Source organism: Panthera tigris, chromosome E3 (genome assembly GCF_018350195.1).
Source record: "Panthera tigris isolate Pti1 chromosome E3, P.tigris_Pti1_mat1.1, whole genome shotgun sequence".
In the NCBI taxonomy this organism is placed as follows: domain Eukaryota; kingdom Metazoa; phylum Chordata; class Mammalia; order Carnivora; family Felidae; genus Panthera; species Panthera tigris.
The window spans coordinates 24,499,283-24,516,994 of NC_056675.1; the positions used below are offsets into that span (position 1 = coordinate 24,499,283).

The following is a 17,712-nucleotide window of genomic DNA, read 5'->3' on the forward strand; positions in this document are numbered from 1 at the left end:
AGTTGGCCATACGTTTGTGGGTCTAGTTCTGGGGTTTCTATTCTATTCCATTGGTCTATGTGTCTGTTTTTGTGCCAATACCATGCTGTCTTGATGATTACAGCTTTGTAGTAGAGGCTAAAGTCTGGGATTGTGATGCTTCCTGCTTTGGTCGTCTTCTTCAAAATTACTTTGGCTATTCGGAGCCTTTTGTGGTTCCATATGAATTTTAGGATTGCTTGTTCTAGTTTCGAGAAGAATGCTGGTGCAATTTTGATTGGGATTGCATTGAATGTGTAGATAGCTTTGGGTAGTATTGACATTTTGACAATATTTATTCCTCCAATGCATGAGCAGGGAATGTCTTTCCATTTCTTTATATCTTCTTCAATTATCTTCATAAGCTTTCCATAGTTTTCAGCATACAGATCTTTTACATCTTTGGTTAGATTTATTCCTAGGTATTTTATACTTCTTGGTGCAATTGTGAGTGGGATCAGTTTCTTTATTTGTCTTTCTGTTGCTTCATTGTTAGTGTATAAGAATGCAACTGACTTCTGTACATTGATTTTGTATCCTGCAACTTTGCTGAATTCATGTATCAGTTCTAGCAGAGTTTTGGTGGAGTCTATCGGGTTTTCCATGTATAGTATCATGTCATCTGCAAAAAGTGAAAGCTTGACTTCGTCTTTGCCAATTTTGATGCTTTGATTTCCTTTTGTTGTCTGATTGCTGATGCTAGAACTTCCAACACTATGTTAAACAACAGTGGTGAGAGTGGGCATCCCTGTCGTATTCCTGATCTCAGGGAAAAAGCTCTCAGTTTTTCCCCACTGAGGATGATGTTAGCTGTGGGCTTTTCATAAATGGCTTTTATGATCTTTAAGTATGTTCCTTCTATCCCGACTTTCTCAAGGGTTTTTATTAAGAAAGGGTGCTGAATTTTGTCAAAGGCCTTTCTGCATCGATTGACAGGATCATATGGTTCTTATCTTTTCTTTTATTAATGTGATGTATCACGTTGATTGATTTGCGAATGTTGAACCAGCCCTGCATCCCAGGAATGAATCCCACTTGATCATGGTGAATATTTCTTTTTATATGCTGTTGAATTCGATTTGCTAGTATCTTATTGAGAATTTTTGCATCCATATTCATCAGGGATTTTGGCCTGTAGTTCTCTTTTTTTACTGGGTCTCTGTCTGGTTTAGGAATCAAAGTAATACTGGCTTCATAGAATGAGTCTGGAAGTTTTCCTTCCCTTTCTATTTCTTGGAACAGCTTGAGAAGGATAGGTATTATCTCTACTTTCAACGTCTGGTAGAACTCCCCTGCGAAGCCATCTGGTCCTGGACTCTGATTTGTTGGGAGATTTTTTATAACCGATTCAATTTCTTCGCTGGTTATGGGTCTGTTCAAGCTTTCTATTTCCTCCTGCTTGAGTTATGGAAGCATGTGGGTGTTTAGGAATTTGTCCATTTCTTCCAGGTTGTCCAATTTGTTGGCATATAATTTTTCCCAGTATTCCCTGATAATTGCTTGTATTTCTGAGGGATTGGTTGTAATAATTCCATTTTCATTCATGATTTTATCTATTTGAGTCATCTCCCTTTTCTTTTTGAGAAGCCTGGCTAGAGGTTTGTCAATTTTGTTTATTTTTTTCAAAAAACCAAGTCTTGGTTTCATTGATCTGCTCTACAGTTTTTTAAATTCTATATTGTTTATTTCTGCTCTCATCTTTATTATTTCTCTTCTTCTGCTGGGTTTAGGCTGCCTTTGCTGTTCTGCTTCTATTTCCTTTAGGTGTGCTTTAGATTTTGTATTTGGGATTTTTCTTGTTTCTTGAGATAAGCCTGGATTGCAATGTATTTTCCTCTCAGGACTGCCTTCGCTGCATCCCAAAGCGTTTGGATTGTTGTATTTTCATTTTCGTTTGTTTCCATATATTTTTTAATTTCTTCTCTAATTGCCTGGTAGACCCACTCATTCTCTAGTAGGGTGTTCTTTAACCTCCATGCTTTTGGAGGTTTTCCAGACTTTTTCCTGTGGTTGATTTCAAGCTTCATAGCATTGTGGTCTGAAAGTATGCATGGTATAATTTCAATTCTTGTATACTTATGAAGGGCTGTTTTGTGACCCAGTATATGATCTATCTTGGAGAATGTTCCATATGCACTCGAGAAGAAAGTATATTCTGTTGCTTTGGGATGCAGAGTTCTAAATATATGTGTCAGGTCCATCTGATCCAATGTATCATTCAGGGCCCTTGTTTCTTTATTGACTGTGTGTCTAGATGATCTATCCATTTCTGTAAGTGGAGTGTGAAAGTCCTCTGCAATTACCACATTCTTATCAAGAAGGTTGCTTATGTTTATGAGTAATTGTTTTATATATTTGGGGGCTCCCGTATTTTGTGCATAGACATTTATAATTGTTAGCTCTTCCTGATGGATAGACCCTGCAATTATTATACAATGCCCTTCTTCATCTCTTGTTACAGCCTGTAATTTAAAGTCTACTTTGTCTGATATAAGTATGGATACTCCAGCTTTCTTTTGGCTTCCAGTAGCATGATTAATAGTTCTCCATCCCCTCATTCTCAATCTAAAGGTGTCCTCAGGTCTAAAATGAGTCTCTTGCAGAAAGCAAATAGATGGGTCTTGTTTTTGTATCCATTCTGATACCCTATGTCTTTTGGTTGGCGCATTTCGTCCATTTACATTCAGTGTTATTATAGAAAGAGACGGGTTTAGAGTCATTGTGATGTCTGTATGTTTTATGCTTGTAGCGATGTCTCTGGTACTTTGTCTCACAGGATCCCCCTTAGGATCTCTTGTAGGGCTGGTTTAGTGGTGACAAATTCCTTCAGTTTTTGTTTGTTTGGGAAGACCTTTATCTCTTCTTCTATTCTAAATGACAGACTTGCTGTATAAAGGATTCTCGGCTGCAAATTTTTCCTGTTCAACACATTGAAGATCTTGTGCCAATCCTTTCTGGCCTGCCAAGTTTCAAAAGAGAGATCGGTCACGAGTCTTATAGGTCTCCCTTTATATGTGAGGGCACGTTTATCCCTTGCTGCTTTCAGAATTTTCTCTTTATCCTTTTATTTTGCCAGTTTCACTATGATATGTTGTGCAGAAGATCGATTCAAGTTACGTCTGAAGGGAGTTCTCTGTGCCTCTTGGATTTCAATGCCTTTTTCCTTCCCCAGTTCAGGGAAGTTGTCAGCTATTATTTCTTCAAGTACAACTTCAGCACCTTTCCCTCTCTCTTCCTCCTCTGGGATACCAATTATGCGTATATTATTTCTTTTTAGTGTATCACTTAGTTCTCTAATTTTCCCCTCATACTCCTGGATTTTTTTATCTTTTTCTCAGCTTCCTCTTTTTCCACAATTTTATCTTCTAGTTCACCTATTCTCTCCCCTGCCTCTTCAATCCGAGCCGTGGTCGTTTCCATTTTATTTTGCATCTTGTTTAAAGCGTTTTTCAGCTCCTCCTGACTGTTCCTTAGTCCCTTGATCTCTGTAGCAATAGATTCTCTGCTGTCCTCTATACTGTTTTCAAGCCCAGCGATTAATTTTATGACTTTTATTCTAAATTCACTTTCTGTTATATTATTTAAATCCTTTTTGATCAGTTCATTAGCTGTTGTTATTTCCTGGAGATTCTTTTGAGGTGAATTCTTCCGTTTGGTCATTTTGGATAGTCCCTGGAGTGGTGAGGACCTGCAGGGCACTTCCCCTGTGCTGTGGTGTATAACTGGAGTTGGTGGGTGGGACCACAGTCAGACTTGATGTCTGCCCCAGCCCACTGCTGGGGCCACAGTCAGACTGGTGTGTGCCTTCTCTTCCCCTCTCCTAGGGGCGGGATTCACTGTGGGGTGGTGTGGCCCATCTGGGCTACTTGCACACTGCCAGGCTTGTGGTGCTGGGGATCTGGTGTATTAGCTGGGGTGGGTAGGCAAGGTGCACGGGGGCAGGAGGGGCAGGCTTAGCTCACTTCTCCTTAGGTGATCCACTTCAGGAGGGGCCCCTCTTCTGTGGGCCTCTCTTCTGTGCTTGGCTCCGGAGACTCCATTCTGCTAGTCTTCTGGTGGTTTCCTGGGTTATTTAGGCAGGTGTAGGTGGAATCTAAGTGATCAGCAGGACGCGCGGTGATCCCAGTGTCCTCCTACGCTGCCATCTTCTGCCGGTCTCTCTCTAGCACTTTTTGCATATCATCCATTGCCTTCTGGCCTCCACTGTTTCTAAAATTTTTTATAGCTTATTTATTTATTTTGAGACAGACATAGCATGAGCAGTGCAGGGGCAAAGAGAGAGAGGGAGAGAGAGAATCCCAAGCAGGCTCTGCTCTGCCAGCACAGAACCCAAGGTGGATCTTGAACCCATGAAACATGAGATCATGACCTGAGCCAAAATCAAGGGTCAGACACTTAACTGGGTCACCCAGGCCCCCTGGAATCAATTCTTTCTTTTTTGTCTTTTATTTTTTAAAATTTACATCCAAATTAGTTAGTGTATAGTGCAACAATGATTTCAGGAGTAGATTCCTTAATGCCCCTTACCCATGTAGCCCATCCCCCCTCCCACATCCCCTCCAGTAACCCTCTGTTTGTTCTCCATATTTATGAGTCTCTTATGGTTTGTCCCCCTCCCTGTTTTTATATTATTTTTCTTTCCCTTCCCTTATGTTCATCTGTTTTGTCTCTTAAAGTCCTCATATGAGTAAAATCATATGATATTTGTGTTTCTGTGACTAATTTCACTTAGCATAATACCGTCCAGTTCCATCCATGTAGTTGCAAATGGCAAGATTTCATTCTTTTTGATTGCTGAGCAATACTCCATTGTATATATATACCACATCTTCTTTATCCATTCATCCACCAATGGACATTTGGGCTCTTTCCATACTTTGGTTATTGTTGATAGTGCTGCTATAAACATTGGGGTACATGTGCCCTTATGCATCAGCACACCTGTATCCCATGGATAAACACCTAGTAGTGAAATGGCTGGGTTGTAGGGTAGTTCTATTTTCAATTTTTTGAGGAAACTCCATACCGTTTTCCAGAGTAGCTGCTCCAGCTTGCATTCCCACCAACAATGCAAAAGAGATCCTCTTTCTCTGCATCCTCGCCAACCTCTGTTGTTGCCTGGGTTGCTAATGTTAGCCATTCTAACAGGTGTGAGGTGGTATCTCATGGTGGTTTTGATTTGTATTTCCCTGATGATGAGTGATGTTGAGAATTTTTTCATGTGTCGGTTGGCCATCTGGATGTCTTCTTTGCAGAAGTGTCTATTCATGTCTTTTGCCCATTTCTTCACTGGATTACTTGTGTTTTGCGTATTGAGTTTGATAAGTTCTTTATAGATTTTGGATACTAACCCTTTATCTGATATATCGTTTGCAAATATCTTCTCCCATTCTGTCGGTTGCCTTTTGGTTTTGCTGATTGTTTCCTTTGCCGTGCAGAAGCTTTTCATTTTGATGAGGTCCTAGTAGTTCATTTTTGTTTTTGTTTCCCTTGCCTCCAGAGACGTGTTGAGTAAGAAGTTGCTGTGGCCAAGATCAAAGAGGTTTTTGCCTGCTTTCTCCTCGAAGATTTTGATGGCTTCCTGTCTTACATTTAGGTCTTTCATGCATGTTGAGTTTATTTTTGTGTCTGGTGTAAGAAAGTGGTCCAGGTTCACTCTTCTGCATATCAGTGTCCAGTTTTCCCCGCACCACTTGCTGAAGAGACTGTCTTCATTATTTGTAATGAGAACTCAGCTTCTAGTCCTATTGGGGCACCACTTAATGTGACAAATAACTTTTGGCTTGCTGTTTTCAAGATACTCTCTTTCATAATTTTTAGTATAATATTTATGGGTGATTATCTCTTCACATTCATGCTGTTTGAAGTTTGTGGAAATTCTGAGATGTGTAGATTAATGTTTTCAGCAAATTTGGGAAGTTTAGTCCATTATTTTGTAGACTACTTTTTAGCTTTGTTCTCTTTCTCCTCTCCTACTTTCTATTACATGTATTCTGGTGCATTTAAAGATATCACAACTTGATTCTTACAGCTTTGTACTAGAGGCTAAAGTCTGGGATTGTGATGCTTCCTGCTTTGGCATTCTTCAATATTACTTTGGCTATTCAGGGTCTTTTGTGGTTCCATAAAAATTGTAGGAGTGCTTGTCAAGACAGCATGGTATTGGCACAAAAACAGACACATAGACCAATGGAATAGAATAGAGACTCCAGAATTGGACCCACAAAAGTATGGCCAACTCATCTTTGACAAAGCAGGAAAGAACATCCAATGGAAAAAAGACAGTCTCTTTAACAAATGGTGCTGGGAGAACTGGACAGCAACAAGCAGAAGAATGAAACTAGACCACTTTCTTACACCATTCAGAAAAACAAAATCAAAATGGGTGAAGGACCTGAATGTGAGACAGGAAAGCATCAAAACCCTAGAGGAGAAAGCCGGAAAACAATCTCTCTGACCTCAGCTGCAGCAATTTCTTACTTGACACTTCCCCAAAGGCAAGGGAATTAAAAGCAAAAATGAACTATTGGGACCTCATTGGGATAAAACCTTCTGCAATGCAAAGGAAACAACCAACAAAACTAAAAGGCAACCAACGGAATGGGAAAAGATATTTGCAAATGACATATCGGACAAAGGGCTAGTATCCAAAATCTATAAAGAACTCACCAAACTCCACGCCCAAAAAACAAATAATCCAGTGAAGAAATGGGCAGAAAACATGAATAGACACTTCTCTAAAGAAGACCTCCAGATGGCCAGCAGACACATGAAAAGATGTTCAATGTCACTCCTCATTAGGGAAATACAAACCAAAACCACACTCAGATACCACTTCATGCCAGTCAGAGTGGCTAAAATGAACAAATCAGGAGACTATAGATGCTGGAGAGGATGTGGAGAAATGGGAACCCTCTTGCACTGTTGGTGGGAATGCAAACTGGTACAGCCACTATGGAAAACAGTGTGGAGGTTCCTCAAAAAAAAAAAAAAAAAAAAAAAGATCTACCCTATGACCCAGCAATAGCAGTGCTAGGAATTTACCCAAGGGATACAGGAGTGCTGATGCATAGGGGCACTTGTACCCCAATGTTTATAGCAGCACTTTCAACAATATCCAAATTATGGAAAGAGCCTAAATGTCCACCAACTGATGAATGGAGAGGTTGTGGTTTATATATACAATGGAATGCTACTTGGCAATGAGAAAGAATGAAATACGGCCTTTTGTAGCAATGTGGGTGAAACTGGACAGTGTTATGCTAAGTGAAATAAGTCGTATAGAAAAACACAGATACCATATGTTTTCACTCTTATGTGAATCCTGAGAAACTTAACAGAAGACCATGGGGGAGGGGAAGAAAAAAAAAGTTAGAGAGGGAGGGAGGCAAACCATAAGAGACTCCTAAAAACTGAGAATAAACTGAGGGTTGATGGTGGGTGGGAGGGAGGGGAAAGTGGGTGATGGGTATTGAGGAGGGCACCTTTTGGGATGAGCACTGGGTGTTGTATGGAAACCAATTTGAGAACAAATTTCATAATAAAAAAAAGATAAAGATATCAAAACTTCCTATGAAACTGTTAATTTTACTCAATTCTTTTTGCTTTGTTTTATTCACATTTTATAATCTCCATCAATCTTTCTTCAAGTTCACTGGTTCTCTCTTGTGACAATTGATTAAATCTACTATTAAGCCCTTTTAATGAATTCTTCACTTTGGTTATTATACTTTTCAACTCCAGAATTCCCAACTGGCTCTTCTTTTCATAATTTCTACCTTTTTACTGATATTTTCTATTTGATCTTGTTTTCATACATTCCATTATTTCTTTAAAATTTTTTTAAATGTTTATTTCTGAGACAGAGAGAGACAAAGCATGAGTGGGGGAGGGGCAGAAAGAGAGGGGGACACAAAATCAGGCTCCAGGCTCTGAGCTGTCAGCACAGAGCCCGACGTGGGGCTCGAACTCACAGACCGCAAGATCATGACCTGAGCCGAAGCTGGACTCTCAACTGACTGAGCCACCCAGGTGCCCCTACATTCCATTATTTCTTAAATCATGGTTTCCTTTAGTTCTTTGAACATTTTTTGTTACAATGGTTACATTGTAAAATATTTGTAAAACCTGATATCTGGTATCTCTCACATGGAATTATTTACAACTTAAAAGAAAGTGAATTACTGAACAATTTTATGTATCATTGAACTGACTAAATTGTAAACATCAAAAGGATACACAAAAGTCTTGTAAGTTTGATCTACAGTGTCTATGACACTCTGAAGAGACCTACCTGAGAGAATAGACAGAATAGTGGATTTTCCTGCTCCATTGTGTCCTAGAAGAACAGTAATCTGCCCCATATATAAATTCAAAGACAAGTCTTTTACAGCTATTTTGGTAGTATTTTGCACTTGGAATTCCTGTTGGGGAAAATACACAAATATTGACTTCATCTATCACTATCACTTTGAAAGAACAAACACTCATATCAACTATTTATACAAGAAACCATACCACATAATCAATCTCGTGAGGAAAAAGAAATAAAAATTTAAGAAGGATGAAATTGTGATTGGAACAAATTAATTGACGCCATAACACGAGTTGTAAAATTTCACAGTAAATATATAAACATCCCTCAGTAATATCCATTCATGCTTTGATTCAATTAACATCTTAAAGCTGATAATGCCATAATCTTCTTCAGTTCATGCATTTGTCCTGGTTTGGAGAACTGCCAACAGAAAACCTGGATTAAACATCTAAAACATAGATATTTTATAGGCATCTCAAATTTCTTCTTTTGTGTAGGTTAGCAGTGCTTCTGCTTAAGATGCAAAGATATGGAAAGAGCATCACTCTCACTCTAGAAAACAAGAAACTAAATAATCTAAAAAAATCTTAAGTTTTCTTGAACTCATCAGAGGGGTGATATTTCCAGGCAACCAATCAGCCTTAAATTTAAGAAAAGATAGACGCCCTCAAGGAGAGATGATATACAAACATCTGCTTGTCTGGAGAAAACACAGGCACTGTGAACCTAGTAAAAGGATTCTGGTCAATTTTTGATGAAAATAAAGTAAAAACACTTGAAGAAACAATATCTAAATTAAAAAGTTGGGATTCAAGCCCATTTCATTCAGACTTCAAACATCTATTCCTTCCAATATAACTAACAGATGGTGAATAAAGCAAAACATCTTGCGTAACAACAACAAAAAAAGGCTATTTCTCTTTTATTCCAAATGGCAGTAAAAGTTTTTTTCCTAGGTGTCGTCCTTAATACCCATCACCCATTTAGCCCACCCCCCATTCACCTCCCTCCATCAACCCTCAGTTTGTTCTCTATCCTTAAGAGTCTCTTATCGCTTGCTTCCCTCTCTCGTTTTTTACCCCTTGCCATATGTTCATCTGTTGTTTCCTAGATTCCACATGAGTGAAATTATATGCTTTTTGTCTTTCTCTGACGTAGTTTTCTTAGCATAATACACTCTAGCTCCACCCACAATGTTGGAAATGTCAAGGTTTAATTCTTTTTGATGGCCGAGTAATATTCCAGCGTATGTGTGTTCGTGTGTGTGTGTACACACACACCACATCTTCTTTATCCATTCATCAGTTGATGGACATTTGGGTTCTTTACATAGTTTGGTTATTACTGTTAATGCTGCTATAAACACAAGGGTGCATATACCCCTTCAAATCTGTATTTTTGTATCTTTTTCTTTTATTTTTTTAATGTTTATTTTTGAGAGAGAGACAGAGTATGAGCTGGGGGAGGAGCAGAGAGAGGGAGACACAGAATCTGAAGGAGGCTCCGGCTCTGAGCTGTCCACACAGAGCCCGACGTGGGGATCGAACCCATGAATCACGAGATCATGACCTGAGCCGAAGTTGGACACCTAACCGACTGAGCCACCCAGGCACCCCTGTATCTTTTTCAAAATTCAACCAAGCCAACCTCAAATTCTCCCTCAATGTCTTCAATATCCATAAATTTCTCCAACAACCACCCATTGTTCAAGGCACAAGACCAACAGCTACATTAGTGTCCTCCTTTTCCTTCAATTTCACAAGCAACCATTAAGCAACAATGATTTCAGGAACAGATTCCTTAATGCCCCTTACCCATTTAGCCCACCCCCCATCCCACAACCCCTCCAGTAATCCTCTGTTTGTTCTCCATATTTAAGAGTCTATTATGTTTTGTCTCCCTCCCTGTATTTATATTATCTTTGCTTCCCTTCCCTTATGTTTGTCTGTTTTGTATCTTAAAGTCCTCATATGAGTGAAGTCTTATGATATTTGTCTTTCTCTGACTAATTTCACTTAGCATAATACCCTCCAGTTCCATCCACATAGTTGCAAACGGCAAGATTTCATTCTTTTTGATTGCCAAATAATACTCCATTGTATACATATACCATATCTTCTTTATCCATTCATCCACTGATGGACATTTGGACTTTTTCCATACTTTGGCTATTGTCAATAGCACTGCTATAAACACTGGGGTGCATGTGCCACTTTGAAACAGCATACCTGTATCCCTTGGATAAATACCTAGGAGTGCAATAGCTGGGTCGTAGGGTAGTTCTATTTTTAATTTTTTGAGGAACCTCCATACTGTTTTCCAGAGTGGCTACACAAGTTTTCATTCCCACTAGGAATGCAAAAGAGATCCTCTTTCTCCGTATCCTCACCAACACGTGTTGTTGCCTGAGTTGCTAATGTTAGCCATTCTGACAGGAGTGAGGCAGTATCTCATGGTGGTTTTGACTTGTATTTCCCTGATGATGAGTGATGTTGAGAATTTTTTCATGTGTCGGTTGGCCATCTGGATGTCTTCTTTGGAGAAATGTCTATTCATGTCTTTTGCCCATTTTGTCACTGGATTATTTGTTTTTTTGGGTGTGGAGTTTGATAAGTTCTTTATAGATTTTGGATACTAACCCTTTATCTGATATGTAACTTGCAAATATCTTCTCCCATTCTGTCGGTTGCCTTTGAGTTTTGCTGATTGTTTCCTTCGCTGTGCAGGAGCTTTTTATTTTGATGAGGTCCCAATAAGTTCATTTTTGCTTTAGTTTCCCTTGCCTCCAGAGACGCGTTGAGTAAGAAGTTGCTGCAGCCAAGGTCAAAGAGGTTCTTTCCTGCTTTCTCCTCAAGGATTTTAATGGCTTCCTGTCTTACATTTAGGTCTTTCATCCATTTTATTTTTGCGTATGGTGTAAAAAAGTGGTCCAGGTTCATTTTTCTGCATGCTGCTGTCCAGTTTTCCCAGCACCACTTGCTGAAGAGACTGTCTTTATTCCATTGGATATTCTTTCCTGCTTTATCAAAGATTAGTTGACCATACGTTTGTGGGTCCATTTCTGGGTTCTCTATTCTGTTCCATTGATCTGAGTGTCTGTTTTTGTGCCAGTACCATACTGTCTTGATGATTTTGGCTTTGTAAAACAGCTTGAAGTCTGGAATTGTGATGCCTTCTGCTTTGGTTTTCTTTTTCAAGATTGCTTTGGCTATTTCGGGTCTTTTGTGGTTCCAAACAAATTTTAGGATTGTGTGTTCTACCTCTGTGAAGAATGCTGGTGTTATTTTGATAGGTATTGCATTGAATATGTAGATCGCTTTGGGTAGTATTGACATTTTAACAATATTTGTTCTTCCTATCCAGAAACATGGAATATTTTTCCTTTTTGTGTGTGTCTTCTTCAATTTCTTTCATAAGTTTTCTATAGTTTTCAGTGTATAGATTTTTCACTTCTTCAGTTAGATTTATTCCTAGGTATTTTATGGGTTGGTGCAACTGTAAATGGGATTGATTCCTTGAATTCTCCTTCCATTGCTTCATTATTGGTGTATAGGAATGCAACTGATTTCTGTGCATTGATTTTATATCCTGCAACCTTGCTGAATTCATGGATCAGTTCTAGCAGTTTTTTGGTGGAATCCTTTGGGTTTTCCATATAGAGTATCATGTCATCTGTGAAGAGTGAAAGTGTGACCTCCCCTGCCTGATTTGGATGCCTTTTATTTCTTTGTGTTGTCTGATTGCAGAGCCTAAAACTTCCAATACTATGTTGAATAACAGTGGCGAGAGTAGACACCCCTGTCTTGTTCCTGATCTTAGGTGGAAAGCCCTCAGTTTTTCCCCATGAGGATGATATTAGCATTGGGTCTTTCATATATGACCTTTATGATCTCGAGGTATGCTCCTTCTATCCCTACTTTCTTGAGGGTTTTTATCAAGAAAGGATGCTGTATTTTGTCAAATGCTTTCTCTGCATTTATTGAGAGGATCATTTGATTCTTGTCCTTTCTTTTATTGATGTGATGAATCACATTGTTTTGTGGATATTGAACCAGACCTGCATCCCAGGTATAAATCCCACTTGGTCGTGGTGAACAATTTTTTTAATGTATTGTTGGATCCAGTTGGCTAATATCTTGTTGAGGATTTTTGCATTCATGTTCATCAGGGAAATTATCTATAGTTCTCCTTTTTAGTGGGGGTCTCTGTCTGGTTTTGGAATCAAGGTAATAATGCTGGCTTCATAAAAAGAGTTTGGGAGTTTTCCTTCCATTTCTATTTTTTGGAACAGCTTCAAGAGAATAGGTGTTAACTCTTCCTTAAATGTTTGGTAGAATTCCCCTGGAAAGCCATCTGGCCCTGGAGTCTTGTTTTTTGGCAGATTTTTGATTACTAATTCGATTTCCTAACTGGTTATGGGTCTGTACAAATTTTCTATTTCTTCCTGTTTCAGTTTTGGTAGTGTATATGTTTCTAAAATTTGTCCATTTTTTCCAGATTGCCCGTTTTATTGGCATATAATTGCTCATAATATTCTCTTATTATTGTTTTTATTTCTGCTGTGTTGCTTGTGATCTCCCCTCTTTCATTGTCGATTTTAGTTACTTGGGTCCTTTACTTTTTCCTTTTGATCAAACTGGCTAGTGGTTTATCAATTTTGTGAATTCTTTCAAAGAACCAGCTTCTGGTTTCATTGATCTGTTCTACTGTTTTTTTGGTTTTGATAGCATTGATTTTTCCTCTAATCTTTATTTTTTCTTGTCTTCTGCTGGTTTGGGGTTTTAGTTGTTGTTCTTTTTATATCTCTTTAAGGTGTAAGGTTAGGTTGTGTATCTGAGAACTTTCTTCCTTCTTTAGGAAGGCCTGGATTGCTATATGTTTCCCTCTTATAACCACCTTTGCTGAGTCCCAGAGGTTTTGGGCTGTGGTACTTTCATTTTCATTGGCTTCCATGTACTTTTTAATTTCCTCATTAACTTCTTGGGTAGCCCATTCATTGTTTAGTAGGACGTTCTTTAGTATCCAAGTATTTGTTATCTTTCCAAATTTTTTCTTCGAGTTGTGGTCTGAAAATATGCACGGTATAATCTCGATCTTTTTGTAGTTCTTGAGGGCTGATTTGTGTCCCAGTATGTGATCTATTCTGGAGAAAGTTTCATGTGCACTGGAGAAGAATGTATATTCCGCTGCTTTAGCATGAAATGTTCTGAATATATCTGTTAAGTCCACCTGGTGCATTGTGTCATTCAAAGCCATTGTTTTCTTGTTGATTTTCTGTTTAGATGATCTGTCCATTGCTGTAAGTGGGGTGTGGAAGTCCACTACTATTATGGTATTACTATCAATAAGTTTATGTTTGTGATTGATTTATATATTTGGGTGCTGCCACATTTGGAGCATTTTATTCCATTTATTGAAGGTCTGATATCTTCCACTTGTGTCTTCAGCACAGTCACTATCTTTATGTTCTATTGATCTTTGTGTCTACTTTTGTGCCAGTACCATACTATTTTGATCACTACAGCTTTGTAGTATATCTTGAAATCTGGGATTTTGATACCTCCAGCTTTGTTCTTTCTTAGGATTGCTTTGGCTATTCAGGCTCTTTTTTTTAAAATATGAAATTTATTGTCAAATTGGTTTCCATATAACACCTAGTGCTCATCCCAACAGGTGCCCTCCCCAACACCAATCACCCACCCCCTTCCCTCCCACCCCCATAAACTCTCAGATTGTTCTCAGTTTCTGAGAGTCTCTTATGTTTTGGCTCCATCCCTCTCTAACCTTTCTTTTTTTTTTCCTTCCCCTCCCCCATGGTCTTCTGTTAAGTTTCTCAGGATCCACATAAGAATGAAAACATATGGTATCTGTCTTTCTCTGTATGACTTATTTCACTTAGCATAACACTCTCCAGTTCCACCCACGTTGCTATAAAAGGCCAGATTTCATTCTTTCTCATTGCCTCGTACTAGTCCATTGTGTATATAAACCACAATTTCTTTATCCGTTCATCAGTTGATGGACATTTAGGCTCTTTCCATAATTTGGCTATTGTTGAAAGTGCTGCTATAAACATTGGGGTACAAGTGCCCCTATGCACCAGCACTCCTGTATCCCTTGGGTAAATTCCTAGCAGTGCTATTGCTGGGTTATAGGGTAGGTCTATTTTTAATTTTTTGAGGAACTCCACACTGTTTTCCAGAGCGGCTGCACCAGTTTGCATTCCCACCAACAGTGCAAAGGGTTCCCGTTTCTCCACATCCTCGCCAGCATCTATAGTCTCCTGATTTGTTCATTTTGGCCACTCTGACTGGCGTGAGGTGGTATCTGAGTGTGGTTTTGATTTGTATTTCCCTGATGAGGAGCGACGTTGAGCATCTTTTCATGTGCCTGTTCGCCATCTGGAGGTCTTCTTTAGAGAAGTGTCTATTCATGTTTTCTGCCCATTTCTTCACTGGATTATTTGTTTTTGGGGGGTGGAGTTTGGTGAGTTCTTTATAGATTTTGGATACTAGCCCTTTGTCGGATATGTCATTTGCAAATATCTTTTCCCATTCTGTTGGTTGCCTTTTAGTTTTTTTGGTTGTTTCCTTTGCATTGCAGAAGTTTTTTTATCTTCATGAGGTCCCAATAGTTCATTTTTGCTTTTAATTCCCTTGCCTTTGGGGATGTGTCAAGTAAAAAATTGTTGTGGCTGAGGTGAGAGAGGTTTTTCCCTGCTTCCTCCTCTAGGGTTTTGATGGTTTCCTGTCTCACATTCAGGTCCTGCATCCATTTTGACTTTACTTTTGTGAATGGTGTAAGAAAGTGGTCTAGTTTCATTCTTCTGCATGTTGCTGTCCAGTTCTCCCAGCACCATTTGTTAAAGAGACTGTCTTTTTTCCATTGGATATTCTTTCCTGCTTTGTCAAAGATGAGTTGGCCATACTTTTATGGCTCCAATTCTGGAGTCTCTATTCTAATCCATTGGTCTATGTGTCTGTTTTTGTGCCAATACCATGCTGTCTTGATGATTACAGCTTTGTAGTAGAGGCTAAAGTCTGGGATTGTGATGCCTCTTGCTTTGGTCTTCTTCTTCAAAATTACTTTGGCTATTCGGGGCCTTTTGTGGTTCCATACAAATTTTAGGATTGCTTGTTCTAGCTTCGAGAAGAATGCTGGTGCAATTTTGATTGGGATTGCATTGAATGTGTAGATAGCTTTGGGTAGTATTGACATTTTGACAATATTTATTCTTCCAATCCATGAGCATGGAATGTTTTTCCATTTCTTTATATCTTCTTCAATTTCCTTCCTAAGCTTTCTATAGTTTTCAGCATACAGATCTGTTACATCTTTGGTTAGGTTTATTCCTAGGTATTTTATGCTTCTTGGTGCAATTGTGAGTGGGATCAGTTTCTTTATTTGTCTTTCTGTTGCTTCATTATTAGTGTATAAGAATGCAACTGATTTCTGTACATTGATTTTGTATCCTGCAACTTTGCTGAATTCATGCATCAGTTCTAGTAGACTTTTGTCGGAGTCTATCGGGTTTTCCATGTACAATATCATGTCATCTGCAAAAAGTGAAAGCTTGACTTCATCTTTGCCAATTTTGATGCCTTTGATTTCCTTTTGTTGTCCGATTGCTGATTGTTGTCTGATTTTGCTGTCTGATTGTTGATTCCAACACTATGTCAAACAACAGTGGTGAGAGTGGACATCCTTATCGTGTTCCTGATCTCAGGGGGAAAGCTCTCAGTGTTTCCCCATTAAGGATGATATTAGCTGTGGGCTTTTCATAAATGGCTTTTATGATGTTTAAGTATGTTCCTTCTATCCCGACTTTCTCGAGGGTTTTATTAAGAAATAATGCTGAATGTTGTCAAATGCTTTTTCTGCATCGATTCACAGGATCATATGGTTCTTTTCTTTTCTTTTATGATGTGATGTATCACACTGATTGATTTGTGAATGTTGAATGAGGCCTTCAGCCTAGAAATGAATCCCACTTGATCATGGTGAATAATTCTTTTTACAAGCTGTTGAGTTCAATTTGCTAGTATCTTATTGAGAATTTTTGCATCCATAATCATCAGGGATATTGGCCTGTAGTTCTATTTTTTTTTTTTGCTGGGTCTCTGTCTGGTTTAGGAATCAAAGTAATACTGGCTTCATAGAATGAGTCTGGAAGTTTTCCTTCCCTTTCTATTTCTTGGAACAGCTTGAGAAGGATAGGTATTATCTCTGCTTTAGATGTCTGGTGGAATTCCCCAGGGAAGCCATCTGGTCCTGGACTCTTATTTGTTGGGAGACTTTTGATAACTGATTCAATTTCTTCGCTGGTTATGGGTCTGTTCAAGTTTTCTATTTCTTCCTGTTTGAGTTTTGGAAGTGTGTGGGTGCTTAGGAATTTGTCCATTTCTTCCAGGTTGTACAGTTTGTTGGCATATAATTTTTCATAGTATTCCCTGATAATTGCTTGTATTTCTGAGGGATTGGTTGTACTAATTCCATTTTCATTCATGATTTTATCATTTGGGTCATCTCCCTTTGCTTTTTGAGAAGCCTGGCTAGAGGTTTATCAATTGTGTTTATTTTTTCAAAAAACCAACTCTTGGTTCCATTGATCTGCTCCACAGTTTTTTTAGATTCTATATTGTCTATTTCTGCTCTGATCTTTATTATTTCTCTTCTTCTTCGGGTTCAGGGTGTCTCTGCTGTTCTGCTTCTATTTCCTGTAGGTGTGCTTTAGATTTTGTATTTGGGATTTTTCTTGTTTCTTGAGATAGGCCTGGATTGCAATGTATTTTCCTCTCAGGACTGCCTTCACTGCATCCCAAAGCATTTGGATTGTTGTATTTTCATTTTCATTTGTTTCCATATATTTTTTTAATGTCTTCTCTAATTGCCTGGTTGACCATTGGTTCTTTAGTAGGGTGTTCTTTAACCTCCATGTTTTTGGAGGTTTTCCAGACTTTTTCCTGTGGTTGACTTCAAGTTTCATAGCATTGTGGTCTGAAAGTGTGCATGGTATGATGTCAAGTCTTTTATACTTATGAAGGCTGGTTTGTGACCCAGTATGTGATCTGGCGAAGGTTCCATGTGCACTTGAGAAGAAAGTATATTCTGTTGCTTTGGGATGCAGTGTTCTAAATATATCTGTCAAGTCCATTTGATCCAATGTATCATTCAGGGCCCTTGTTTCTTTATTGATCCTGTGTCTAGATGATCTATCCCTTGTTGTAAGTGGAGTATTAAAGTCCCCTGCAATTACCACATTCTTATCAATAAGGTTGCTTATGTTGTGATTGTTTTATATATTTGGGGGCTCCCGTATTCGGCGCATAGACATTTATAATTGTTATTTCTTCCTGATGGATAGACTCTGTAATTAT

The 17,712-nt window shown here is 38.7% G+C and overlaps 1 protein-coding gene across 9 annotated transcripts in view; it reads right to left on the reverse strand.

The window, feature by feature from the left end:
* Nucleotides 1–17,712, reverse strand: part of LOC102957398 (phospholipid-transporting ATPase ABCA3-like) — a 182,212-nt gene that overhangs the window by 97,976 nt on the left and 66,524 nt on the right. For all 9 annotated transcript variants that reach the window (XR_006212428.1, XM_042971606.1, XM_042971605.1 and 6 more), the window contains one exon: nucleotides 8,312–8,441. Coding sequence is in view for 8 of the 9 variants with exons in the window: in XM_042971606.1 (XP_042827540.1) it covers nucleotides 8,312–8,441 (130 nt within the window). In the remaining variant the exon portion in view is untranslated. The remainder of the gene's footprint in view (nucleotides 1–8,311; nucleotides 8,442–17,712) is intronic.